General features: G+C 48.2%; 1 protein-coding gene across 5 annotated transcripts in view; it reads left to right on the top strand.

Annotated features, from left to right (window-relative positions):
* The window catches only part of CSPP1 (centrosome and spindle pole associated protein 1), a 1,290,317-nt gene that overhangs the window by 318,291 nt on the left and 949,269 nt on the right, over positions 1-22,757 (top strand). The window contains exon 9 of one of the 5 annotated variants that reach the window (XM_085605494.1): positions 16,618-16,719. The exons of the other annotated variants lie outside the window; for them this stretch is intronic. Within the exon in view, the coding sequence (XP_085461620.1) occupies positions 16,618-16,719 (102 nt within the window). The remainder of the gene's footprint in view (positions 1-16,617; positions 16,720-22,757) is intronic. 5 annotated transcript variants of the gene reach the window in all.

Raw genomic sequence — 22,757 nt, 5'->3', positions numbered from 1 at the left:
ATTATACAGCCTAGTGATCAAGCCACTGTTATTCTCACCTCCCAATACTACCTGTACGGCTTGTAATGTCTGTGGTTCATTAGGGAACTCAGGGTAGACATCCCGAATCACCCGCCGAACGCGCACTTAAGTAAACCCCAACATAAATCTGACGTCGTGGCCCGCCTGCAGGTCCGACAAGGTCTGGAATCGTCCCATCTCGTATAAGTCTGCCAGTTCCCTAGCGGATGGATGGGCAGCAAGCGGTAATTTGGGGGCATACAAGTAGTTCAGCCGTGCTCTGTGGGCCAGTGCTTTCCATGCCCAGGCAGTGCAGTCAACTGGGCTAATTTCAGTGCACGGGCCACCATTCCCTCCCCATCATTGCAGCCGATCTCAGATGCATTGGCAGTATCGAGTCCGCCTCTATTGCAGTGTGCGGTTGAAACCTCTGCGGGAAGTACCAGAAGTGCGCAAACTGCGCCTGGACGCACAGGTAATACAGACGCAGGTCAGGAGCCTCAAAGCCGCCGCGGTCAAAGGGTAAAGTAAGTACCGTTCAGCTACAGCGGGGTTTTTTGCCCCCCCAAACAAATGTTAGCACGGTCGACTGCAACGTGGCAAACAACGTTTTATTCAAATGGATGGGGATATTGATAAATAGATAAAGGAGTTTGGGTATAGAATGAAAATTTTAACAACTGCTAAGTGGTCTGCAAGCAAGAGGGGAAGTCTCGCCCACCGCTCAGCCTGATCCGTAATCCCATCCACCGCCCGACCGTAATTGGCCGTAGTCACCACCTCAGGGTCCCTGTGTAGCCATATACTGAGGTATTTCACTGGGTCTACTGACCATTTCAGAGGATAATAGAGTTGAATTTCCGTGGTCCCAGCGGGCAGCGGAAATACGGTGGACTTGGCCCAGTCGATGCCCAGTCCCGAGAATCATTCAAATGTGACATACTCACGCAGTAGCGCCGATAAATAAGTGGTCGGTTCTCGGACATAGAGCAGCATGTCGTTGGCATATAATGATAGGGCCTCTGCTGGTACCTCAGTGCGGCCTGTGCATGCAGTTGATGGAGCTTGCATGCCAGGGGCTCAAGCGCCCGAGCTAATAGCATTGGCGACAGGGAGCAGCCCTGCTGCGTACCGCGCTTTATAAAAAATGGGTCAGAAATCCAACCGTTCACCCGAATTCACGCCACTGTGGCAGTATACAAGAGATGTATCAATTTAAGGAAGAATGGCGGCATGCCCATGTGCAGCAGGACAGTAAACATGAAATCCCATTGTAGCAAATCAAAGGTCTTGGCAACATCTAGAAGCACGGCCACTGCCTGGAAGTCCCGCTCGAAGCAGTGCAGGGTGGCGAAGATGGTGCGGAGATTGTGCACGGTGGACCTAGAAGGAACAAATCCTGCCTGGTCCGGGAGGACCAGTTTGGGGACCAGGGGCTGGAGCCGAGTTGCGATAATTTTGGCTAAAATCTTGGCATCAATATTGATAATGGAGAGGGGCCTGTATGAGTCACAAAGATTCGCTGCCTTGTCCGGTTTCAGCAGCATAACCAACAGAGCCTCCGTGAGGGAGGGGGGCAGAGCTCCAGATTCATACGCCTCGGCGAACACCTCCAACACGCGCGGTGCGAGGACATCCGCATATGCCTTATAAAATTTGCTGGGGAGCCCGTCCAGGCCAGCTGCCTTACAAGTCGGAAGAGACATGATGGCTAATTTGACATCTTCCTCGTCGAAGGGTTGTGTGAGACACTCACGGTAGTGTAGTGGTAACCAACCCAATGCAACATCATCCAAATAAGCATGGATTTCCTCAGCTGCGGGATTTCACGGTCCCCATATAAGTCGGAGTAATAGCCCAGCACCACGTTGCTAGTTTCAGCAGTGCCATAATGCGGCACTCCCTCCCCATCTAGCAGTTCGGTTATGTTGGCCTGGTGACGTGGAGCAGCCAGATTCTGCGCCAGAGAGCGGCTAGGGTGTCCACCCTCCCCATAATATCGGGCGATGTAGCGCCGAGATCTTTGCACCATTTCCTGGTTTACCGTCTCGTTGTGTTCCTTTACCAGCACACGGATTTTAGAGAGCGTCTCCGGTGCAGGGTCACAAGCATAGGCCCGTTCTAGTGATACTATTTCCCCGACAAGTTTGCGGATTCTGCGGCGTAAATCTTTTAGAACCCCTGCCTGCGCCCCAATACAAACCCCCCGAATGGTAACCTTAAAGGCTTACCAGAGAACCGCCTGACTATCCACTGTTCCTTCGTTCTCTCAGAATTTTTTTTGAATGGCTTCCCCACTGTATGCCTGAAAACCTGGTCAGTAAGGGAAGATGGCTGCAACCACCACGAAAATTGAGGACGTTCATAACCCGGAACCTGTAACTCAAGAAGGACCGGGGCGTGGTCAGATAGCGTTTTTGCTAGGTGCTGCACATCCAGGACCCAGGTGCAAGCGACCACCGACAATAGCCAGTAGTCCAACCTGGACCACATGCCATGCACCGTGGAGATAAACGTACCCTCCCTAACCCCCGGATGCCGCATACGCCAGACATCATACAGATTCCCTGCTTCCAGGATGCCCAGTAGTGCCGTGGTGGTTAGTCTCTGCCTCCCTGCTCCAGATCCCACCCTGTCTGCGCTTACATCCAAACAGGTGTTAAAGTCCCCCATCCCAGATAATTTCCGCAGCAGGAAACGCTGAGATGCGACGCCACACATCCGTATAGAAAGGGTGATCATCCACGTTCGGGCCATAGACATTGACCAGTAACACACTTGCACCCCCAAGCGTACAATGCACAATGGCTAATCTGCCCTGGTCATCAGTCTCAGTGCTATGAACCTTGTTTGACAAGGATCATCACCCCCGAGAGTAGGATGAGTAGGAGGACATGATCCGCACCCCTGGCCACCGGGACCCCACCTTTTGATCAGATAATGTAGTGAGATGAGTCTCCTGCAACATCGCCACTTGGATATTGAGCCTATCTAGGGTTACCATCACGGTGCGTATCTTTTTTGGGCCATTAAGGCCTCGTAGATTCCACGTTAAGAATCGAAAATTACCGCGCATTACTGTGGGAGGTGCCATAAATACATACACATACAAACATAGCTGAGAACCAGTAAACCGGTGACCCGCTGTGCATTGCAACATGAGTCAGCAGCAATCCCAGGTAGTCCACAGTTGGTATAATGTCCCAAAAACTCTCAAGACAGAGTAACTCCAAGGTGTACAAAAATACAAGAGTTAGGTCTGCAATATTCATGCCAGACGGTAGAGAGCAACTATTCAGACAGTGCCATTCACTACCCCCCCACCCGCTCCACTCCCCCGTCACCGGCCCCCCTCCCACTTTGGCCCCCCTCAACTTGCCAAAGCCATCCCTAACACACCCAATCAACTCCCAAAAAACAACACAAACATGTAGCAGTATGTGGGGAATTCCCATATGGAGGGCGTTAGTGCTACTGTCCTCATACTAATTAGGAGGTGGCTGATCAGGTCGTGTACCTGTGTTACAATCCTTAAGCTAATACTTAACCAAGTGCATCATGCCTAATATGTATGTGACAGTACAGCAGACGTCGTAAAACCAGAAATGAGAGTCAAATAAGTAAAACGAGTGCCCAAAGGTAAAACCATTATAAGATTCAATGCAGTGGGGCCCATGGGGAAAAAACTCCTATCAATGGGTACTATAATATTGTCAATCCCCCTCTCACTGATCAGTTACAGTCTCTCGGCGGTGCCTCTTCAAGTGCTTCGCATGCTCCATCGCCGCCTTTGGAGTCGAAGATTTTAAAGTTCCGCTCCGCACTCACACGGAGGCGTGCTGGGTACAGCATAGCATACGGTATGTTTTCAGACTGGAAGAATTTCTTTACGGCCCCATACTCACGCCGTGCAGACTGGACCGCAGTTGTGAAATCAGGAAAAAAGGATAAAGTATTCCCCTGATGACAGATGTTACCCTTCTCTCTGGCCAGCCGCAAAATGGCATCCCGGTCCCGATAGCTCAAAAGCCGGGCTATGATTGGTCGAGGGGGTGCCCCAGGGATCGGTCGTGCTGCCAGGGAGCGGTGGGCCCTCTCCACCACAAACATTGGAGACAGCTGCTCTGTGCTGAATACCTCCTTAATGAGTGATTCGATGTAAAGCTCCATTTTGCCCGTGTTTGTGGACTCAGGAAGACCCAAAAGTCAGATGTTCCGTCTAGATCTAGCCTCTAAATCCTCGTTCTTGGCCTGTATGATGGCCAAGACCTTTTCCATATTAAGGGTCTTACTGGTGACATCACTTAGTCCGTCCTCTGCAGTGGAAACCCTCTGCTCTACCTCCCCCATTCTTGTAGTCTGCTTTTCTAGTTGGGAAGACATGTGGTCCAGTCTGTGATTGATAGTGGACATGCTGCCCTCAATAGCCCGCAGACTTTTCTGCATCGCCAGTAATGTAGACTCCAGACTAGGAGGGCCATCTCTTTGACCGTCTGCCTCCTAGTCCGAGGCCACGTTCTGAGGACCTCTGTTTGATTTTCGTGCCTCAAAAGTGAGGCAGGACTGTGATTTGTCCGGCTTCCCCATACTCAGCAGCGGCGACAGCAGCTCCAATATCAGCAATGCAATGACCCAAAGCTCGAGAGCTAGCGTCTCAAGCAAGTGGATTGATAGTGTAGCGCAGTGGATACCCTATATGGCAAGTACCTTCAGATTGACATACCATATGCAATTGTGATATTCCTAGGACGTTAAGGGAGCCGTAGCTTCACAGCAGGCTTAGATACAGTCCCACTACAGAGACAACAATTCTCCAGAGACCCAGAAGTTCAGGCTTCCAGGCGACAGGTTGATATCCAGTAACGACAAAGGTCACACTGCCATATACTGGGGACACATCAGTCCAAAGGCAGCCACAATCCACTCGGGACCACGTGGGCACTTTCAGCACCAGGGCAGATCACTGCAAGAGGGAAGGACCCAGTCGGACGCCCACAGCAATGAGGCCCAGCTCCCCCGGGAGCGGAATGCAGAAGCGGCCTGAGTTATTGTGCAATGCCTGGGGGCCCCCACCACGATGCAACCTCTAGGTCCAGTGGTCGCTGCCAGGCCACTCTCCGTCCTCCGACGCTGCAAGACCCAGTATTGCTAGGCCCGACACCGTGTGCAGTGAGTGCGGACCGCAGCACAACCTAAAGCTCAGGCCCACACCACCTCCGCAGCCGCCCGCACAGGTCCTCAGGTACCACAGGAGCTTCGGGAGTCCTCGGCAGTCTCCTCTCCAGGCCAGGTCCGTTATCCGCTGTGCAGGATTCAGCGGGCACAGTCTCTCCCGGTCACCTGTGTCCTTGGCCCGCTTGCGGAGAAGTCCCGGCCCCACCGCAGAGTTCGCAGGGCGCAGCAGGCAGTCAGCGGCACATTAGTCAGGTGCAGGCGGCCCGGGATGACAGCCCCCGGAGCTCCACCTTTGATTCCTTATGGCCCCGTAGATGGATTGTACCCCTTTCCGCAGCGATAAGAAACGCACGCACCCAGTCCGGGCGGCGTAGTGCAGCACAGTCACCGCAGCCCCAGCTCGATAAATGGGCCAGATGTACTCACTAAAAAGATTTATTCTGTAGCAACTGGCCGATGTTAAAAACGTTGCTGAGATACCTTTATTGGTTAAATTGACCACTGGTATCTAAAAGTGAAATAAAGTGCTGGTAAGTGCAGAAGAAGGTCTACATGTTTCAACCTATGTGATGATATTACTTAGGTTTTCGTCAGGACCGAATGATGTGACCTGGGCGGTGTACACACGCTAAGGTGTACCCTACCCTTGATCACAGAAACCTAACCATTTACTCACGGTCAAGTGTCCTGTCATCCCATTTGAAGACAGGAAGAAATTATAAGACGCGTAATAGCGTGCCTCATGGGAGTCAGGGTCGTGGTGACAGCTCAGAAAACACGATTTAGTGGAGCTGATCACCGGCTAGTACGCCTACCCTAAGCGACCCGCATCTGCTCCCCGAGGGATCCCACTACACCTGATAAAAGTAGTTTTTTAGCTTATCTACAGGTTTTCTTCATCAATGTAATTTTATATGACAGTAATGTACATAATATTCAACATTCCAGTAATTCCGATTGTATAATGTAATTAAATCTACCTTTTAACATCTGACAGAACCAAAATCCTGACTGAAGTGTACAATGGCAAACCAACACATAAAATGCCCTATAGCACACACAGATACTTGTGTAAAATAAAAGTGATTCCTTAAATAGAATTCATTGATGCAATGGTGAAAGGTGGGGGAGGTTGCGAGAAGAAATCCCAAAGGCAGAATGCTTTTTTTCAAATCCCCTTAAAATAAATTTCAATATTGCCTTTAATGCAGTTGGGATAGAAAATATGCAAAAGAAAGATAGAAACACAGCTAATTTGCTTGGCAAAGAAGTACATGCTATGTATTTGGAAATTTGAATGCACTGACCAACATTTAATAGACATTTACAGAAACTGCTTTTCATTCATTCAGACTTTGGAGCCATCCAAACTGAAATGAGATCCATAATAACAAGTCAGGTCAATAATTTAGGAAACACATTGAGAGGTCACTTATTGAATATTGTAAGCTACATGAAATGTATGAATATTAATTGAGACATAGGAAAACATGAGTTACATAGGGAGACTAAATAACAATTAAAATAAACTACAAAACCACGACAAAGAATCCTTATTTCTGTTTTTGGGGGGGATCAGCAGTAGAGGGTGGAGGTGGTACCGAAAGTCATTGGAAGATGGTTCAAGTACTGATAGGTAGTGGTCAAGTGAAATAGATCTCCAGAACAAGAAAATAAATTTTCTTACAGAATTAACATGGGCATTGAAAGTGGATAGTTTTTCTTTTGTTGGGAGAGAGTCCCAGAGTGTGTCCGACCCGCTCAAAGATTTATATTTGGTCTGTTTTAGGCAGAGAGCCATCTTAATTAGTATCAATGAAATGTGGTAGGTGAGTGATCGAACAGCGCGGCATTATTCTGGTGGCAAAATTAATGACATGGCCTTAGGAAAGATGACTTTTTTAAGGCAGACCCACAGTAAACTGTTACAACAATAATTACATTCTAGCTTAACTTATGCTTTTTGAAGGAGCACAGCTAACAAACCTGAAATGGTTGATAGCTGTTGCGCCTGGACTGACATAGATAAACAAGCCACATTGCATGAACTATTAAGAATGATAAAGTGAAAATTGAAGCTAAATTTCCCAGACTGGAAAACTTGGGAAACATCTAGGTACAGTCTTACTAAAGAACTATATAAAGACCCTCTGCTCTATTTATTAGTACACTTGCAGTTGGTGCCCAACATGCGCAATATTGAGTTCTATATATTTGATACTCCTCAAGGTATGCATTGCCAAGACAGCAACATTTAACACCGCTCTTAGAATTTGTGGTTTACATGGCAAAATCTCAGAGGCAGATAATTTGCTTCTTAAATATACAAAATCACAATTTCAGCAGACAAATATTTTGTAATTCGTGCTAGATAAATATTTGAATATATTTCAAACTCTATTATTATCTCTACTGGCTAAATTACACTTGAGTGTGTCTGATCAGTAGCTTTTGGGGTATCAGAATGGTGGGTCATGCTGGGGCTAAGGCGACTCCTTTGTCCAACCTCTGGGCTGAAGGGTTGTTTACAAAGGTTCATCTAGGTTGTTAAAAGGGTTTGCTGTGCCTTAGTGTTTAAATTTAACTAGGGTTTGAAGATACCACCTGCACGTTTAGCAAAGCTATTGTCTTTTTAATACATCATTAGTCTATAATTCACACTTCTGTTCTTGTATGAGTAGGCCTTTTTCCTATTATTTTAATGTTATAGGTATGTATAAGGACTCCCGGCAGTCTTTGTCAACACATTTCTATGGTTTAATAGACTCCTATTTCATAAATTGGGTCACATTTACAATGACAATTCATTTATTATTGCCTCTTTACAGTTTTATAATCCCATTGAACATATATATATTCACTGAAAAAACCACAGGTTCCAGGCACGTTATAGTCCGGAACCAGCATCCAAAAAAAAAACAAAATTCACAGAAAAAACCATAGGCCTCAGGGGCGCCACAGCCAGCTGGACCCCTCACCCGCACAAAACCACCGAAATTCCTGACTTAATATTCTGCATCAAGCATGTACATTTTTCAATTATAGTAATTTATATAAATTTTCAAAAAAATATTACTTAGCTATGATTTGACAGTAGGATTTCCAGTTGTTGTAATCAGATTAAGTTAGGAACCCAAGTAATGCAATATTGTCATAATCAATTTATAAAACCAACATCCCTCTCTTATATTCCTGCTTAAAAAAAGTGTGAAAACATTTCCCAAATTGTGTGTGAGAATGTGTGTGTGCGTGTGTGTGTGTGTGTGTGTGTGTGTGTGTGTATATATATATATATGTGTGTGTGTTTGTATACATATGTGTGTGTGTGTGTGTATATGTGGAGGTTGATGACGTCCGCAAGATGATACAGCGGTGCAGGGTCCGGTCGTGACGTGTCCTGGAGAAGAGGCTACGGGGGACCGCGTTCAGAGTTGAAAACGAGTGTGGCTGGAATCGCGCCTGCCGTGCCGCTCTGCTGGGAGGCTGGTGGCTCTCCCCCTGTGAAGGAGTGGGACAACGATAGGCTGGTACCTCGTGCCTCGGGGAGGAGTGGTCTGTGGGCGGTGAGCCCGCCTGCGGCTAAAGTTGCCTAGAGGGCCCAGAAGACAGCCTTAATGGGTAAGCCTGACACGAGGCAACCAAGGATCACTTTTGATAAAAAATCCAATAAAGCAACGGAAGGTGATTCCAGCCAGCAGAGTCAGGTGGAAGTCGGGGCTTCGGCGGTGCCGCCGGAGGAAGACATCCGCTCCATGTTTAGAGATCTGAAGTCCAGTCTCCAGGGTCTCGACTCCAAGATGGATTCCCTGGCGGAAAGAATGGACAGGATTACGCACAGGATGGAAAAACAAGAAGGCCGAACAAGCGTATTGGAAACCAGAGGTGGAAGAGGGACATACTGAAATGGATACGAAATTGCGGGACATGGATGGGGTGCTGCGTGTCATCAAGTTAAAGAACGAGGATTTGGAAGCCAGGTCGAGGAGGAACAACGTACGAATTACAGGGATTTCGGAAACGACAGACATACAAAACATGGAGAAGTACACAGAAACCATGATGCGAGACTTATTTGGATCGGCCTTATCTGCCATGTTTCTCATAGAATGTGCCCATAGAACACTGGGTCCTCGGCCACGGCCGGGGGTGCCGCTGCGGCCCATACTGGCGAGAGTCCTCAACTATAGAGATCGGGATGCGATCCTGCGAATGGCGCGTGAGAAAGGGGCCATACAATATAATGGTAATGACATCGCTATGTACCCAGACTTCACGCTACAGGTCCAGGCGGCCCGCAAAGAGTTCTTGCCAGCCAAGAAGATATTCCAACAGATTGGCACCAAGTATTCGTTGATTTATCCTGCCAAACTGCGGATCCAGGGTCCCAGAAAACCTACATTCTTCACGGATGCGAAGGCTGCCTTGGCGTATGCGAAACAGATGGCCAAAGAGCAAAGGCAGAGCACGCCGCTGGGTGAATCCCAGCCTGCAAGCACTCTGAGTGACAATGACTGACGGATTCGACAAATCAAGCGAGCTGTGCAGATAAGTCCATATTTTAGAGTTATTTAGAGACTGGGTTGTTGCTCCCTGTAGTAGCCGCGATCGCACTATCATGTGGGATCGATACGTTCACATTTTTGTATACTCACGAGTCCTCCCCGGTGCACCAATAGACATTGAGTACGGGCTGTGTTGTCTCTGGTGCTAGGGCAGTAAGTATTAAACTCGGCCACCCTGCCATGAGTGCAGGGGTGTTATGCCGGCGGACCCATGTTCCCCATGAGATAATTCCCTTTGGGCTCCCAATGTGGAGCTATCGTTTATTGTTGTGGAGGGTGTGGGGGGTGGCTATCACAACCTGTTTGGGGGGGTTGGTGTGGGAGGGGAGGGGGGGGTGGTAGTTGTACTTTTGGATACCTGCTGACTTTTGGATGTATGCATAATGGTAGTTTGAGGTTGAATTGTGTGTATATGCCCGCAGCGGATAGCGGTGATGCTGCTGCTGAGACCAGCCCATGGCCTAGGAAACTGTTCACTGTGGGTCTGGGGGGTCCCGCATTATCTATCGTGTACAAATGCACTGAGTTTTTGTTCCTGCTATGTCGCAACTAAAATGTCTTACATGGAATGTTAGAGGCCTAAATGATCGCCGCAAGTCGAGACTGGTCCACTCATACCTCTCTAGACATGGAGTAGATATATGTTTATTGCAAGAAACGCACTTAACGGGAGGCACGTCCAGCATGCTTTGGAATCATAGATGGGGAGAGGTGGTAGAAGGGGGATATTCTAATTACTCTCGTGGAGTGGCAATCTTCTTTCGTAAAGGGCTGCAATGGCGCACACATCACAAATTGATAGAGAGGGACGGTATATCCTATTGCATGGAACACTGTACCATACACCCGTGGTGTTAATCAATATATATGGCCCAAACTTGGATGCACCTGACTTTTTTTCAGCATATCTGACAAATGATCCAGTCCTGGGGCGGTGTCGCGGTCATCTGGGGTGGAGATTTTAATGTCGTCCTTTCAGACGTAGCGGATAGGCAGGGGGCATCCCGGGAGCATCACCCCAGGGCGGCCGCGGTGTTGCAGGATACTGTGTCGGACCTGCACTTAGTGGATTCATGGAGAGCGTTACACCCTACGCTTAGAGAGGGCACCTGTGTGACGCACCACCGTAACGCCTCATCTCGTCTGGACTTTTGGTTAACATCTAAAGACATACACACTTGGGTCATCACGGCCGAACACCTGCCACGTACACTGTCGGATCATGCACCTGCACAAATGACACTTCAAGTCCCAGGTCCATATATAACTCCATTCAGCTGGAGGTTCCCCTCAGGGGCACTGCTGGATCAAGTCTTTAGGGAAGAATTGCGAGGGAAAATAGAAAGTTTTTTTACACTCAATGAAGGATCGGTAGAGTCCCCAGGTATGTTATGGGAAGCCTTTAAAGCGGTGATTCGAGGTGAAAGTATAGCCCTAAAAACAGGAGTCCTCCGAGATATACGTACTACGTTACAGAGGCTGGAACGTGAGATTGGAGCGCTGGAACGCGCATGGGCGCGTTCCCCATCCCCTGCCATTGGGGCACAGATCAGATCTAAACTGTCCGAATTTTAAGCAGAAGCGGAGAGGGAGACTGTTTACTTGCACAAACATGCTCGGGCACGGAGATACGGAGAGGGGGACAGGGCCGGGCGTACGCTAGCGGGACTGCTCAGACCACCTAGGGGGGCGGACTATATAACCGAAGTGCGCACAGAGAATGGAGAGTTGGTCAGATCACCACCAGAAATCTTGAACACGATGTCCCGGTTTTATGAAACACTTTATGCCTCCAAAACCAATCCCTCGCAGTCCGACATAGTGGACTATTTGGACACTATGGCGCTGGCATGGTTTAATGACAGAGCTAGGCAATATATGGAGCTGCCCATTACGGTGGAAGACATTAGACAGGTAATAAGCGGCATGCCGGCGGGGAAGGCTCCGGGGGCGGACGGACTTACGGCGGCCTTTTACAAGGAATACTCTGACTTGCTGGCCCCGAGACTGCTGCAGGTTTACCTGGAGGCAATGGTGACAGGTATCCTACCTCCCACATTACGAGAGGCCCCTGTAGTGGTTCTGCAGAAACCCGATAAGGACCCTGTGGCGCCTGACTCGTACCGTCCACTTTCTTTAATAAATCTAGATACTAAGATTTATGCAAAATGAATTGCTAACAGACTGCAACCCATGCTGCTGCAGATAGCACTGCTGGATCAGTCTGGTTTCATACCAGGTCGCTCGACTGCCCATAACCTGAGAACGCTGTTCGGCGTTTTGCACTATCTGGCCCCCCACGTGCAGGCGATTGCGGCGCTGCTGGATGCCACGAAGGCGTTTGATTCTTTGGAGTGGAGGTTCCTATTTGTTTTGCTGTCCCGTATGGGGTTTAGCCCATTATTCCTAAAACAGATTCAGTTGCTTTACTCGGGGCCAGTGGCAAGGGTTAGGATAAATGGGCACGTGTCGGAATCTTTTGCCATTACAAGAGGAACAAGACAGGGTTGTCCGCTGTCGCCGCTGCTGTTCGCCATCGCAGCGGAGCCACTCGCGGCCCGTCTTCGCCAACACCATACTCATAGGAGCATAGGGTTTTCCACTAGAGGGCTGTTAATCTCAATGTATGCGGATGATATGATAATATACCTAACAAACCCTAAAGATAACTTTGCAGCGGTGATGCGAGAGATAGTTCGATATGGTGGGCTTACAGGCATTCAGGTAAACTGGTCTAAATCTGTGATATTTCCACTAACTGAGGGAACCATTCAGGTTGACATGGAATTCCCTATACAGTGGGCAGTTGGGGAAGTCAAATATCTGGGGATACAGGTGAGCAGATCGCTGCATGAAATCTGGCTGTCCAAATATGGCACAGTAACGGACTGGATAGAAAGCAAAATAAAGAAATGGAGTCAATTACCGTTGTCATTGATGGGTCGGATTGCTATTGTTAAAATGGTGATTTTGCCGAAGCTTCTATACCTATTTGTAAACATACCAATGCCGCTAAATACACATTTCTTCAGGAAACTTAGATCCCACATCCTAGATTTGGTGTGGGCGGGTAGACAGCCCAGAGCTTCTTGGAAGCTGCTGACATTACCATTTACCCAGGGTGGATTGGGGCTCCTGACTTCGAGCTGTACGCCTATAGCGCTCAGGCGCAATACTTATTTTTCTGGCAACACCCAACACCCTTTCAACCTCATGTGGCGGTCGAAATTGATAGAGTGGCTCCCATCCCGCTGAACACGGCAATTTATCAGCCCTACAAGAGACCCCACATGGAAATAGACACGGTGGAATCTATGAGGTGGGCTTGGAGAGGGATTGCAAAAAGGGCACATCTCGGGGAACTTTATGCTCCATCCATGCCTCTGGGCGGTGCCCATTATTCACTCCATTAACGGACAGAACTATTGCAGCACGCGCTAAGGCGCATGCGTTGGAAAAAGGGGGTGATCTGTTTCCGAATGACTCGTTTTTAACCATACAACAGATGTGTGGCTCACGCGCACCCACGTCATCGGACACGCTTCTGTACTACCAGCTTAGAGCGGCTTGCCGTGCAAGATACGAGTCTTTCCCGGAGGCACCTCCGGCATTACCCACGCTCGAAAATGTCTTGGTAAATCCGTCTCCTCGTAAACGGATCACGCGCATTTATACCATAACGCAAAAAGAATCGCCCGTTGTCGAGTGTACGTCCAGGGCAGAGTGGGAGAAAGACCTAAACCAAGTTATCACAGATAAGCAGTGGCATGACTGCTGCTCACAGTTGGAGGAGCTATCCCCCAATTACCGACTGAGATTAATCCACTTTAATTTCCTGCACAGGCTGTATCGTACGCCCTCTCAACTGCATCGCATGGGTGTTCACCCAGACGCGCGATGTTGGAGATGTGGGGCCCCAGACGCCACATTCTTACACTTGGCGTGGGAGTGCGGTCCGATAAGGGGCTTCTGGGAGAGTGTCATAGAGCATATCAGATGCATTACCAAAAACCAGATTCGGGCCACCCAACTGACAGCACTTCTGGGCTTTGTATCTGAGGTTCCGAGAGGCTCTCTGAGGCTCGCGGCCATGCTGCTGCTGCTAGCAAAGAGGCAGGTGGCAATCCACTGGAAGAAGCAGCAGCCTCCCACTATTACTGCATGGGTTAGCACAGTAATATACTGTAAAGACCAACTTACCAACTACTGGGAGCTAATGCCAAGTAGATCCAGGCCTGTAGACATTTGGAAACCATTCGAGGCATGGCTGGGTGCAGGGGGGTCAGACCTTTTAAGGAAATAAGCAGGGAAGAACTGCAAATCGTGACGTGTACTCAGAGTCGGCATGGACTCACTAGGGCCTGAATCTTGAGTGTGGGGATGTAGAGAACAGAGTACTTGGAGACAAGGGTCATGGAGAGGAGGAGAGTGCAAGCTGGGACATGGCAGTTACACGTACCACACGCTACATAGGGTGACACCATCAAAACTTGGACAAGGTAGGGGGGAGGGAAGGATTGTTTGTCATGATTAATCAGCGTATATGTACGACATAAGCTGTAATAGTGCTGCCAATGGACCTGGAGGACGATGCCCGTACAATACTCAATCGCTGCCGGCCCGTGGGGTTGTAGGCATACAAGCTGTCTCCTTTTGAAAGGTTATTTATGTACTGCAGGCTGCCGGCCTCCGGGTTGTAGGCAAACAGCTGTGTTCACATAATTTTTTTGTTTTTTCAATAAAAAAAAAAAAGAAGATAAATGCACTTGTGATTGTCTTGTTTAGTAGTAACATTTAGCAATAATCTGGGTTTAGTGGGGCCCCAAGAGCTTTTGGCCCCAGTGTCACTACACCTGCAGCACCATTCAAATCAAGCCCCTTTTAAATGCAAGGTAAACTGCACTTGTGGTTGCGTATTTAGGAATAATATATAGCAATATTTAGGTGTTTAGTGAGGTGCATGGAACGTTTGGTCCCAGTGCCACTGCTCCACTATTGAAATCATGACCCCAGTGTTTGCTAGATAACTGCATTTATGACTGCCTCTTTAGTTGTAAAATATAGCAATATAATGTGTTTAGAGGAATTCTGATAATTTTTCGGCCCGGTGCCACTGTACCTTCTGCTCTATTGAAATCATGATCCTAGTGCTTGCTAGATAACTGCACTTGCGACTGCCTGTTTAGTTTTAAAATATAGCAATATTAGGTGTTCAGTGGAGTTATGACAACTTTTGGCCCCAGTGGCACTGCACCTGCAGCTCCATTTAAATTACGCCCCTTTCAATTGCAAACTAATTGCAATTGTGACTGCCCGTTTAGTAGTAAAATATAGCAATATTAGGTGTTTAATGGGGTGTGTGGAGCTTTTGGTCCCGTTGAGACTGCACCTGCAACACTATTAAAATCATGACCCTAGTGCTTGCTAGATAACTGCACTTCTGACTTACTACCTGTTTAGTTGTAAAATATAGCAATACTAGGTGTTTAGAGGATTCTGACAACTCTTGGGCCCGGTGCCACTGCACCTGCTACACCAGTGAAATCATATCCCTGTTGTTCACAAGGTAACTGCACTTGTGACTGCCTATTTTGTTTTAAATTTTAACAGTAATCTGGGTTTAGTGGGGACCCTAGAGCTTTTGGCCCCGCTGCCACTGCACCTTTCTAATCAAGTCCCTTTTAACTGCAAGGTAACTGCAATTGTGACTGCCTCTTTAGTAGTCAAATATAACAATAATATGTGTTTAGAGGAGTTCTGACATCTTTTGGGCCCAGTGCCTCTGCACCTGCTGCACCATTCAAATCATGGCCCTGTTGTCTGCAAGGTAACTGCACTTGTAGCTGCCTGTTAGTAGTAAAATATAGCATAGTTCTTGTATAGTAACTTTATTTTTAACGTGCAATGTTTATTACAGCACTCAGATTTTGATCTAAATGACCAAATAGGTTAAGTTGACAAAATCAATGTAATAATGCCTACAAAGTGCAAAGAAAGGTACTGAGGTACGAATATGAAATGGCACACACGTTCTAAGGCTAAAGCATCTGCTTTACACAACTAAGTAATAAAAAGCAAGCATTCCAGCATACCTTTAGAAGCTGTCTTGCCTTTTCCGTGGGAAGAGTACTTATTTTGACAATTAATGAGGCTTAAACATTGTGAACAGCTTTATTAAAAGTTTTGTAAATGCGTGCAACCAGAGGAAGTAAACAAAATAAAAAAGTTCCCCACAAGAGCGATTGAACACAGTAATTTGTCTATGGGAACTGATAAGAATCCCCTTTTAAGATATATTGAATACACAAGATTTTACAAGCACATCACAAGCGAAACCTAATGAGGAATAGAAAAGCAATGGAGCCTCAATTTTAGTAAAATAATGTGTTGATGTGAGAAGCACTTAAAATTTAAAATGAACTCTGAGTAGACATGCTTCAACTGAAATATCTTCTACTCTGATGTCTGGCATGTTTTGAAAATGTTTGTCGAAACTATAAAGGCTTAAGGGCTGTACTTACAAATTGCCACAAATCATCAGATATGCCATAAATCACACATTTTTAGTACATCAGTAAGCGGATCTGAAATTCTGGAATAAAATGGATGGATTTGCCGCTGTGATCTGCACATACCACAAGCCAGAGCTGTTCATCTTGTTTGAACACCAGATGTAGGATCGTAGTAGCTCTGAGGGTCATAGTTTCTAGGCTTAATACAGTTAACCTATTGAGTCTTTCATACACTAGTTGCAACGCGTATCTTTTTGAAAAATGAATATCTGTTTTAATTGGGTAACAGAATTGAACACCAAGTAATTGAAACCTGATTGGATAAGAGTGCTTCATAAATTCACAAATTATTATCAATATTATTACAGGCCCCTCAGGGAGTTGCAAGAAAGAGACGTATCAACAGATTATGATGATGAGTTCCATAGGCGGTCTATTAGAAGACCAATCGCAACAGCTCCAAAAACCAGGTAGTAGTACACAATTATCACTAGCAGTAATTTAGGAATACTTTATAGGGTTACCACTTGCTGAACTCCACAGTTTTGCTTATGTTTCATTACATTTATTTAAAATGCATGCAGTTATTATGTTTTCTATTTGAGTGTATGTGAAGGTATTATTTTTCGGTCTAAAATTGTGTGCTTTTCAGTTATGCATGCACAGAGAAGTGTTACAAGAGTGTATAATGGAAGCATTTTAACTATTTCACTGCCCTGCTGACTTAAACCCCCCCTCCACCCCCTAAGTCGGCCATCAACATCCTTATCTGGCTGGGAGTGGGGTGAAGAAGTGTGCTGGGGCCTCATCTTCTCTGGACATCAGCAAACTCCTTAATTAGGGAACCCTCTGTTAACTTCTGAGACACCTCGTATGCATCTGGATCACCCAATATGCATCTGGATCTCTCATGAAGCATAGTGGTTGGTCCTGGGAGGTACTCCATAGAAGGATCATGCATGTTGGTGGGGCTACGAGCAGTGCTACTGGCCTCTGCTCCTCCCTAGCCATCCCCACTAACTTGCGAAACTTTTTTTCTGTTGGTGGGAGGAAAGGCAGGAGGAGCAGCCCATCCATCCTCCCTGCCACCACCTGAAAGAGAAAACAAACCAGAAAGTGTGGACTGGAAGGGGAATAGACTATAATTGTTCATAGTCTTCCCTTTCATTCTCCACTTCTTGATTACATTTTGGACTGCTCCTAAGTTGCCAAGTGCTTCTCTGTCCAGGTTTGTTTTTATTCACCAACAACCCAGCATATAAACAATGGAAAGAAGCTGTGGCGATGGAGACTAACTGAAGAGATTCCTAGTCATCTGCACACCAAGAGAGCTATGAGAGGACTGTGAGGCCACACACAAAGTGTGTCGGATCGGTGACAGCCTCTGTCTTGTGGTCAGTTGTAGAGGAGATATCATTGGTGCAGCTTCTGGGAACCCAGATCCATCAAAGAGGAATACTTGCCAGAGCAGGTGCCACAATTAATTGAACCTGTTTTCAGGGGGGGCGTGGTCTGCCGAGCAGCGGAATGGCCGCTCTCTGAGTGCGCTCCGCAGGCTGGGATAACAATCCTCTCATAATCCTACATTACGGTGGGGGACGTGGAGCTGTAACGGACTCCCTTATCCATCTGCCCACTCCTGCATTGCTCCGAAGTCTGTCCCGGGCGGGCCTGGAGTCGTGAGATAGAGATGAAGGTTCACTGTGGCTTCTGAGCCTGCCTCAGGTGACGGCGGCGGTTGGCGGCCCCGAAATCGAGCCTGGTGCTGTGGAAACAAAGTGGGCCTATGAGAGCGGTGATTTGGCCCGAGTGACGCCGGCCGCTACCGAAAGAGGTGGTGCGGAGCTGCACTGGAGGTGTGCTTGCGGACTGGTAGGCCCGGATGAGTTTGATGCCGACGGCGAGACCTTAGAGCGGCGTTGGAGAACACAGGCGCGGATCGAGGGGCCCGGAGGCGCCATCTTGGACGCGACGCCGTTAGTTGCAGGCAAGAAAGTAGCGCGACCCCCCGTCCTCTCCCCTGTTTGTGGCGGAGCCCTGTGGCGTGCTGTTAGCGCTTGAACCAGGTGTGCCATTTGATGAGGATTTAATACTGCTCCTCGGCGGTAGGTCAGTGCTGCGTGGTGACTGTGGTGCGACCAGATTTGGGGTCAGCAAATGCAGCGGCGACACTGCGAATGGGCCATTGATTTTGGGCGGATCCTAGTCTGCCGGGGTCGAGTAGCAGCCCAGATGAGCCGGCACGGCGGAGTTGCATAGCTCTGATCCCTGGTGGGAATGCCTTGCTGCTGTGCCTTGGTGCTTAGACCCTCTAACTGGTGTATAAGCGCTTGTGCGGGGATAACTCTTTTGCGGCCCCGGGTTCCTTGAGTGGTGTGTTGCTGAGAACGGCCATCATACTGAGCCTACCACTCCTGCATAGATTTGGCTGTCGCAGAAGGACGCAGACGATTGACGCAGCGCTGAAGATGTACAGTGCGCCCTAGAATTGTGAGGAGCAGCGCTTGTGCCCCGCACTGGGATGTAGGCTCTGTGAAGGTCGAACGTGGGGCACCTGGAACTTACACTTGCCGCCTGGGGTTCTGGTCCTTACCTGGCTGTTGCTGGGTGCTGGTGATTCGGCGCACGAAGGGAAGCACGACGCCAAGCAGCCGAGACTGACATTTGATAAGAGGGCCACACGTTATGTTGAGGCACTCTCTGATGTGCAGCCAGAGGAACAGCAGGAGCTGCACGCTGAGGATGGGGGGAAGATTTGCGTACTCTTATGCTAGAGATGCGCTCAAGCCTGCGTAATATTGATTCTAAGCTGGATACCCTGACCTCGCAGTTGGACTCGGTCAAAGCCCAGGTACAGGTGCATGAAACCCGATTAGATACTCTGGACAATCGGCATACTGAATTCCATGAATTCCAAGTGGAAACAAAAGAACATTTGTTGAATATGGAGAAACTATTGGGAATTATTCGTGCCAAAAATGATGATTTAGAAGCGAGGTCGCGCAGAAACAACCTACGCATTACTGGGATTCCGGAGACCACCGCGATTGACAGGATGGAGAGCTATGTGATGACGCTACTGCAAACGCCGTTTGACCCCAGCTGTCCCCTATCTTCGTGGTGGAAAGGGCGCACAGGTCCCTGGGACCAGAGGCCTCCGGTCGGGGCACCACCTTGGCCGATATTAGCCAAGCTATTGAACTATCAGGACCGAGACACTATACTGCGACTGGCAAGAGAGAAAGGTCAACTTTCCTATCAGGGTAATGCTGTGTCATTCGATCTGGATTTTACCCCAGCTGTGCAGGCGGCGAGACGCGAGTTCCCACAGGCAAAACGCATACTCCTTCAGGCGCAGATCCCGTACTCTTTGCTTTGCCCTGCAAAGTTGAAGGTTTCATATGATGGTACCACACATTACTTTACGGATGCCAAATCCGCACTTAAGTTCACCAAGCATGTTGGAGGGCGGAAGGGTAAATAAGCTAGTGGATCATCGAAGCCAGCATCTGGAAACATCAGCGACAATGACTAGTATAGCCTTTGCTCCTCATTGACTTATATGCATGTTCATTGTACTGTTGTAATATGTAATGTTTTACTATAACGCAATAGTGGGTCAATATGATGGTATTTTTATCTTTGATATTTTTGCCTTTGGGATGTCAGGAATGGGTTCATGACCGCACTGCAGTTTTCCCGCCCACCCTGTTCACTCAGGGGTGATTGCTACTGCCACCATGCCCCCTATGGGAGATTTCCTTTACAAGGTCCAGAGTTGGGGGTGTTTGTGTTTGTTAGGATGGGTAATTCTGCAACCTGATTTGGGGTTTGGAGTGGGAGGGGGATGGAGTTTGGGGATAGTTTGGTTTTTTGATACCAGTGCGATTTTGAATAGTAAGCCACAGTGTACCTATACCGATTTGCTTAATCCCGCGGCGGCGCGCCTGCCACTCATTGTGGAACTTTGTCAGGAGGCTCACACGCACAGCCTCTGAATTTGTTAACATGGAATATTAGAGGGCTTAATGACTGTCGCAAGGCCAGGCTAGCGCATGCCTATTTGTCTAGGCATAATGTTGACGTATGTCTGTTACAAGAAACGCATCTGAATAATATTCCCTCTCCGAAACTGCGCCATCGTAGATAGGGCCAATCGTACACGTCCATATATTCCAATTATGCCAGGGGAGTGGCCGTACTGATTCGACAGGGGGTTGATTGGAGAGTGAGGGAGGAACATAGGGATCCTGAAACTGTGTTGTGGGGGGGTGACTTTAACGCCATTATGGATGATGCGATGGATAGAAAGGGCACTGCTCGCACTTTGCACCCGGCTGCTAGTGCAGTCCTGCAGTCTATAGTCCGAGATGGGAATCTTGTGGATTTGGCGCTGTCGAAACCCCCAGGCGTGGGAAGGCACGTGTATATCGGATTTCCTTTGTGCGTGGTCCCGCTTGGACTTTTGGCTGGTGTCGAGAGATGTGGCAGCCTGGACTACTGATGTTTCGCATTTGCCGCGTACGTTATCGGATCATGCCCCGTGCATGTTGCGGTTGACGATCCCGGGGTCGCTCCCCTGGGCGTTTTCATGGTGACTCCCACCACATGCATTGTTGGATGAGGATATCAGGGAAGAGATCCGGGGAGATACCACTGACTATTATACTAACAATGAAGGGTCGGTAGAGACTGAGGCTTCACTCTGGGAGGCCTTTAAGATGGTAATCAGAGGTCAATGCATTGCACGACAGGCGGGGGTACTTAAGGCGATCCGTGGCACGCTGACATCTTTGGAGGCCCAAATTAAGGAACTAGAGGGGGTATTTTGCTCTACAGTTGACTCTGTGTCACAGAAGCTGAAGGCTCTTCTGTGGACTATGCGGAAGGGGCGCAGCGTGAAACGAAATTCCTGATCAAATACGCCGAAGTGCGCAGGTATGGTGAGGGAGATAGACTGGGTCGTACCCTTGCAGGGATGATTCGACCATCTAGGTCAGCGACGTTTGTACATGAGATCCGAAACCCGCAGGGGGTCATGGTAAGGGGGCACACGGAGGTGTCGGGCGCATTCGCTAAGTTCTACAAACAGCTATACACGACCACTCAGGGTTCATGTCCGGAGGAGCTGGATGCATTTCTTGACACATTGGCACTGGTTTGGTTTAATGACTCACATAGGCAATACATGGACCTCCCGTTCACTGTTGAAGACATGACACAGGTCATTAGAAGTTTACCTATGGGCAAGGCTCCCGGACCAGATGGTCTAACCACAGCTTTCTATAAGGCTTATGCTGAGGAGCTGGCGCCTCGACTATTGAAAGTTTATGGAGAAGCACTGGAGACGGGGATACTGCCTAAGTCCATGAGGGAAGCGGCGATCGTCACGCTTTTAAAACCAGGCAAACTGGAGGAGGAGCTGGATTCATTCCGTCCCCTCTCCATGATAAATGTAGATGTAAAAATATTTGCAAAACTTTTGGCAAACAGATTACAACCACTTTTACCATTGATAGTGCTTCCAGACCAATCGGGGTTCATCCCGGGGCGATCCACATCCCACAATTTAAGAACGATTTTCTCAGTTCTTCACTACCTGCATCCAGATGAAAAGGCTGCGGTGGTATTCTTGGATGCCACTAAAGCGTTCAACACCCTCGAAAGGTCATATTTATTCTCCATTATAAAACAAATGGGGTTTAGCCCACTTTTTATACGGTGCATCCAGCTGTTGTACACCTCCCCGTCGGCGCGTGTACGAGTCAATGGTCTGTTGTCTGGCTTTAGCTCCCGTAACCTGCTTATTTCCCTGTATGCAGACGATGTTACGTTGTATATCATAAATCCTGAAGACAACCTAGACCCGCTGCTGAGGGAATTCATTTGTTTTGGCGTGCTTTCAGGTGTGTGCATCAACTGGGCCAAATAGGTGATTTTTCCGTTGACTGATGGCACCCCCCTGGTGACATCGGAGTTACCCTTGCATTGGGAGGCGGGTGAGGTTAAGTACTTTGGGATCTGGGTGAGTCGGGACACGCAGGAAGTATGGCGCTTAAACTACGGCCGTATGATGGTATGGCTGGATAACAAAGTGAAACTATGGGCAAAGCTACCACTGTCTCTGGCAGGCAGAATAGCCCTGGCTAAAATGATCATTTTACCAAACTTTTTGTATCTGTTTGTCAACATACCGCTCCCGGTGTAAACAGGAGCCCCAGGAGAAACAACAACAACCCCTCAAGACTGAAACAGGCCCCATGGGCTGGTGGATACCAACCACTGACCGTCTTGAACTGTCTTCCCTCTCTCAGGCAGGTCCGCATAATAAAGCAGGATCCGACTGGAGGACGAAGGAGAAGACGCCCGCAGACGCCTAGGAGAACCTTGAGAAGGACCGATCCAAAGAATTAAACCCACGAACCAGGGAGAAGGGAACCATACCATACGGCTATCTATCTGAACTGGGAACCCTGTAGGAGAGTTAGACCTTGTGCAGATTAAAGCT

This window comes from Triturus cristatus, chromosome 5_1, assembly GCF_964204655.1.
Source record: "Triturus cristatus chromosome 5_1, aTriCri1.1, whole genome shotgun sequence".
NCBI classification, from domain to species: Eukaryota; Metazoa; Chordata; class Amphibia; order Caudata; family Salamandridae; genus Triturus; species Triturus cristatus.
Note: the sequence above shows the minus strand (reverse complement) of the source record. Positions and strands in the feature narration are given on the sequence as shown.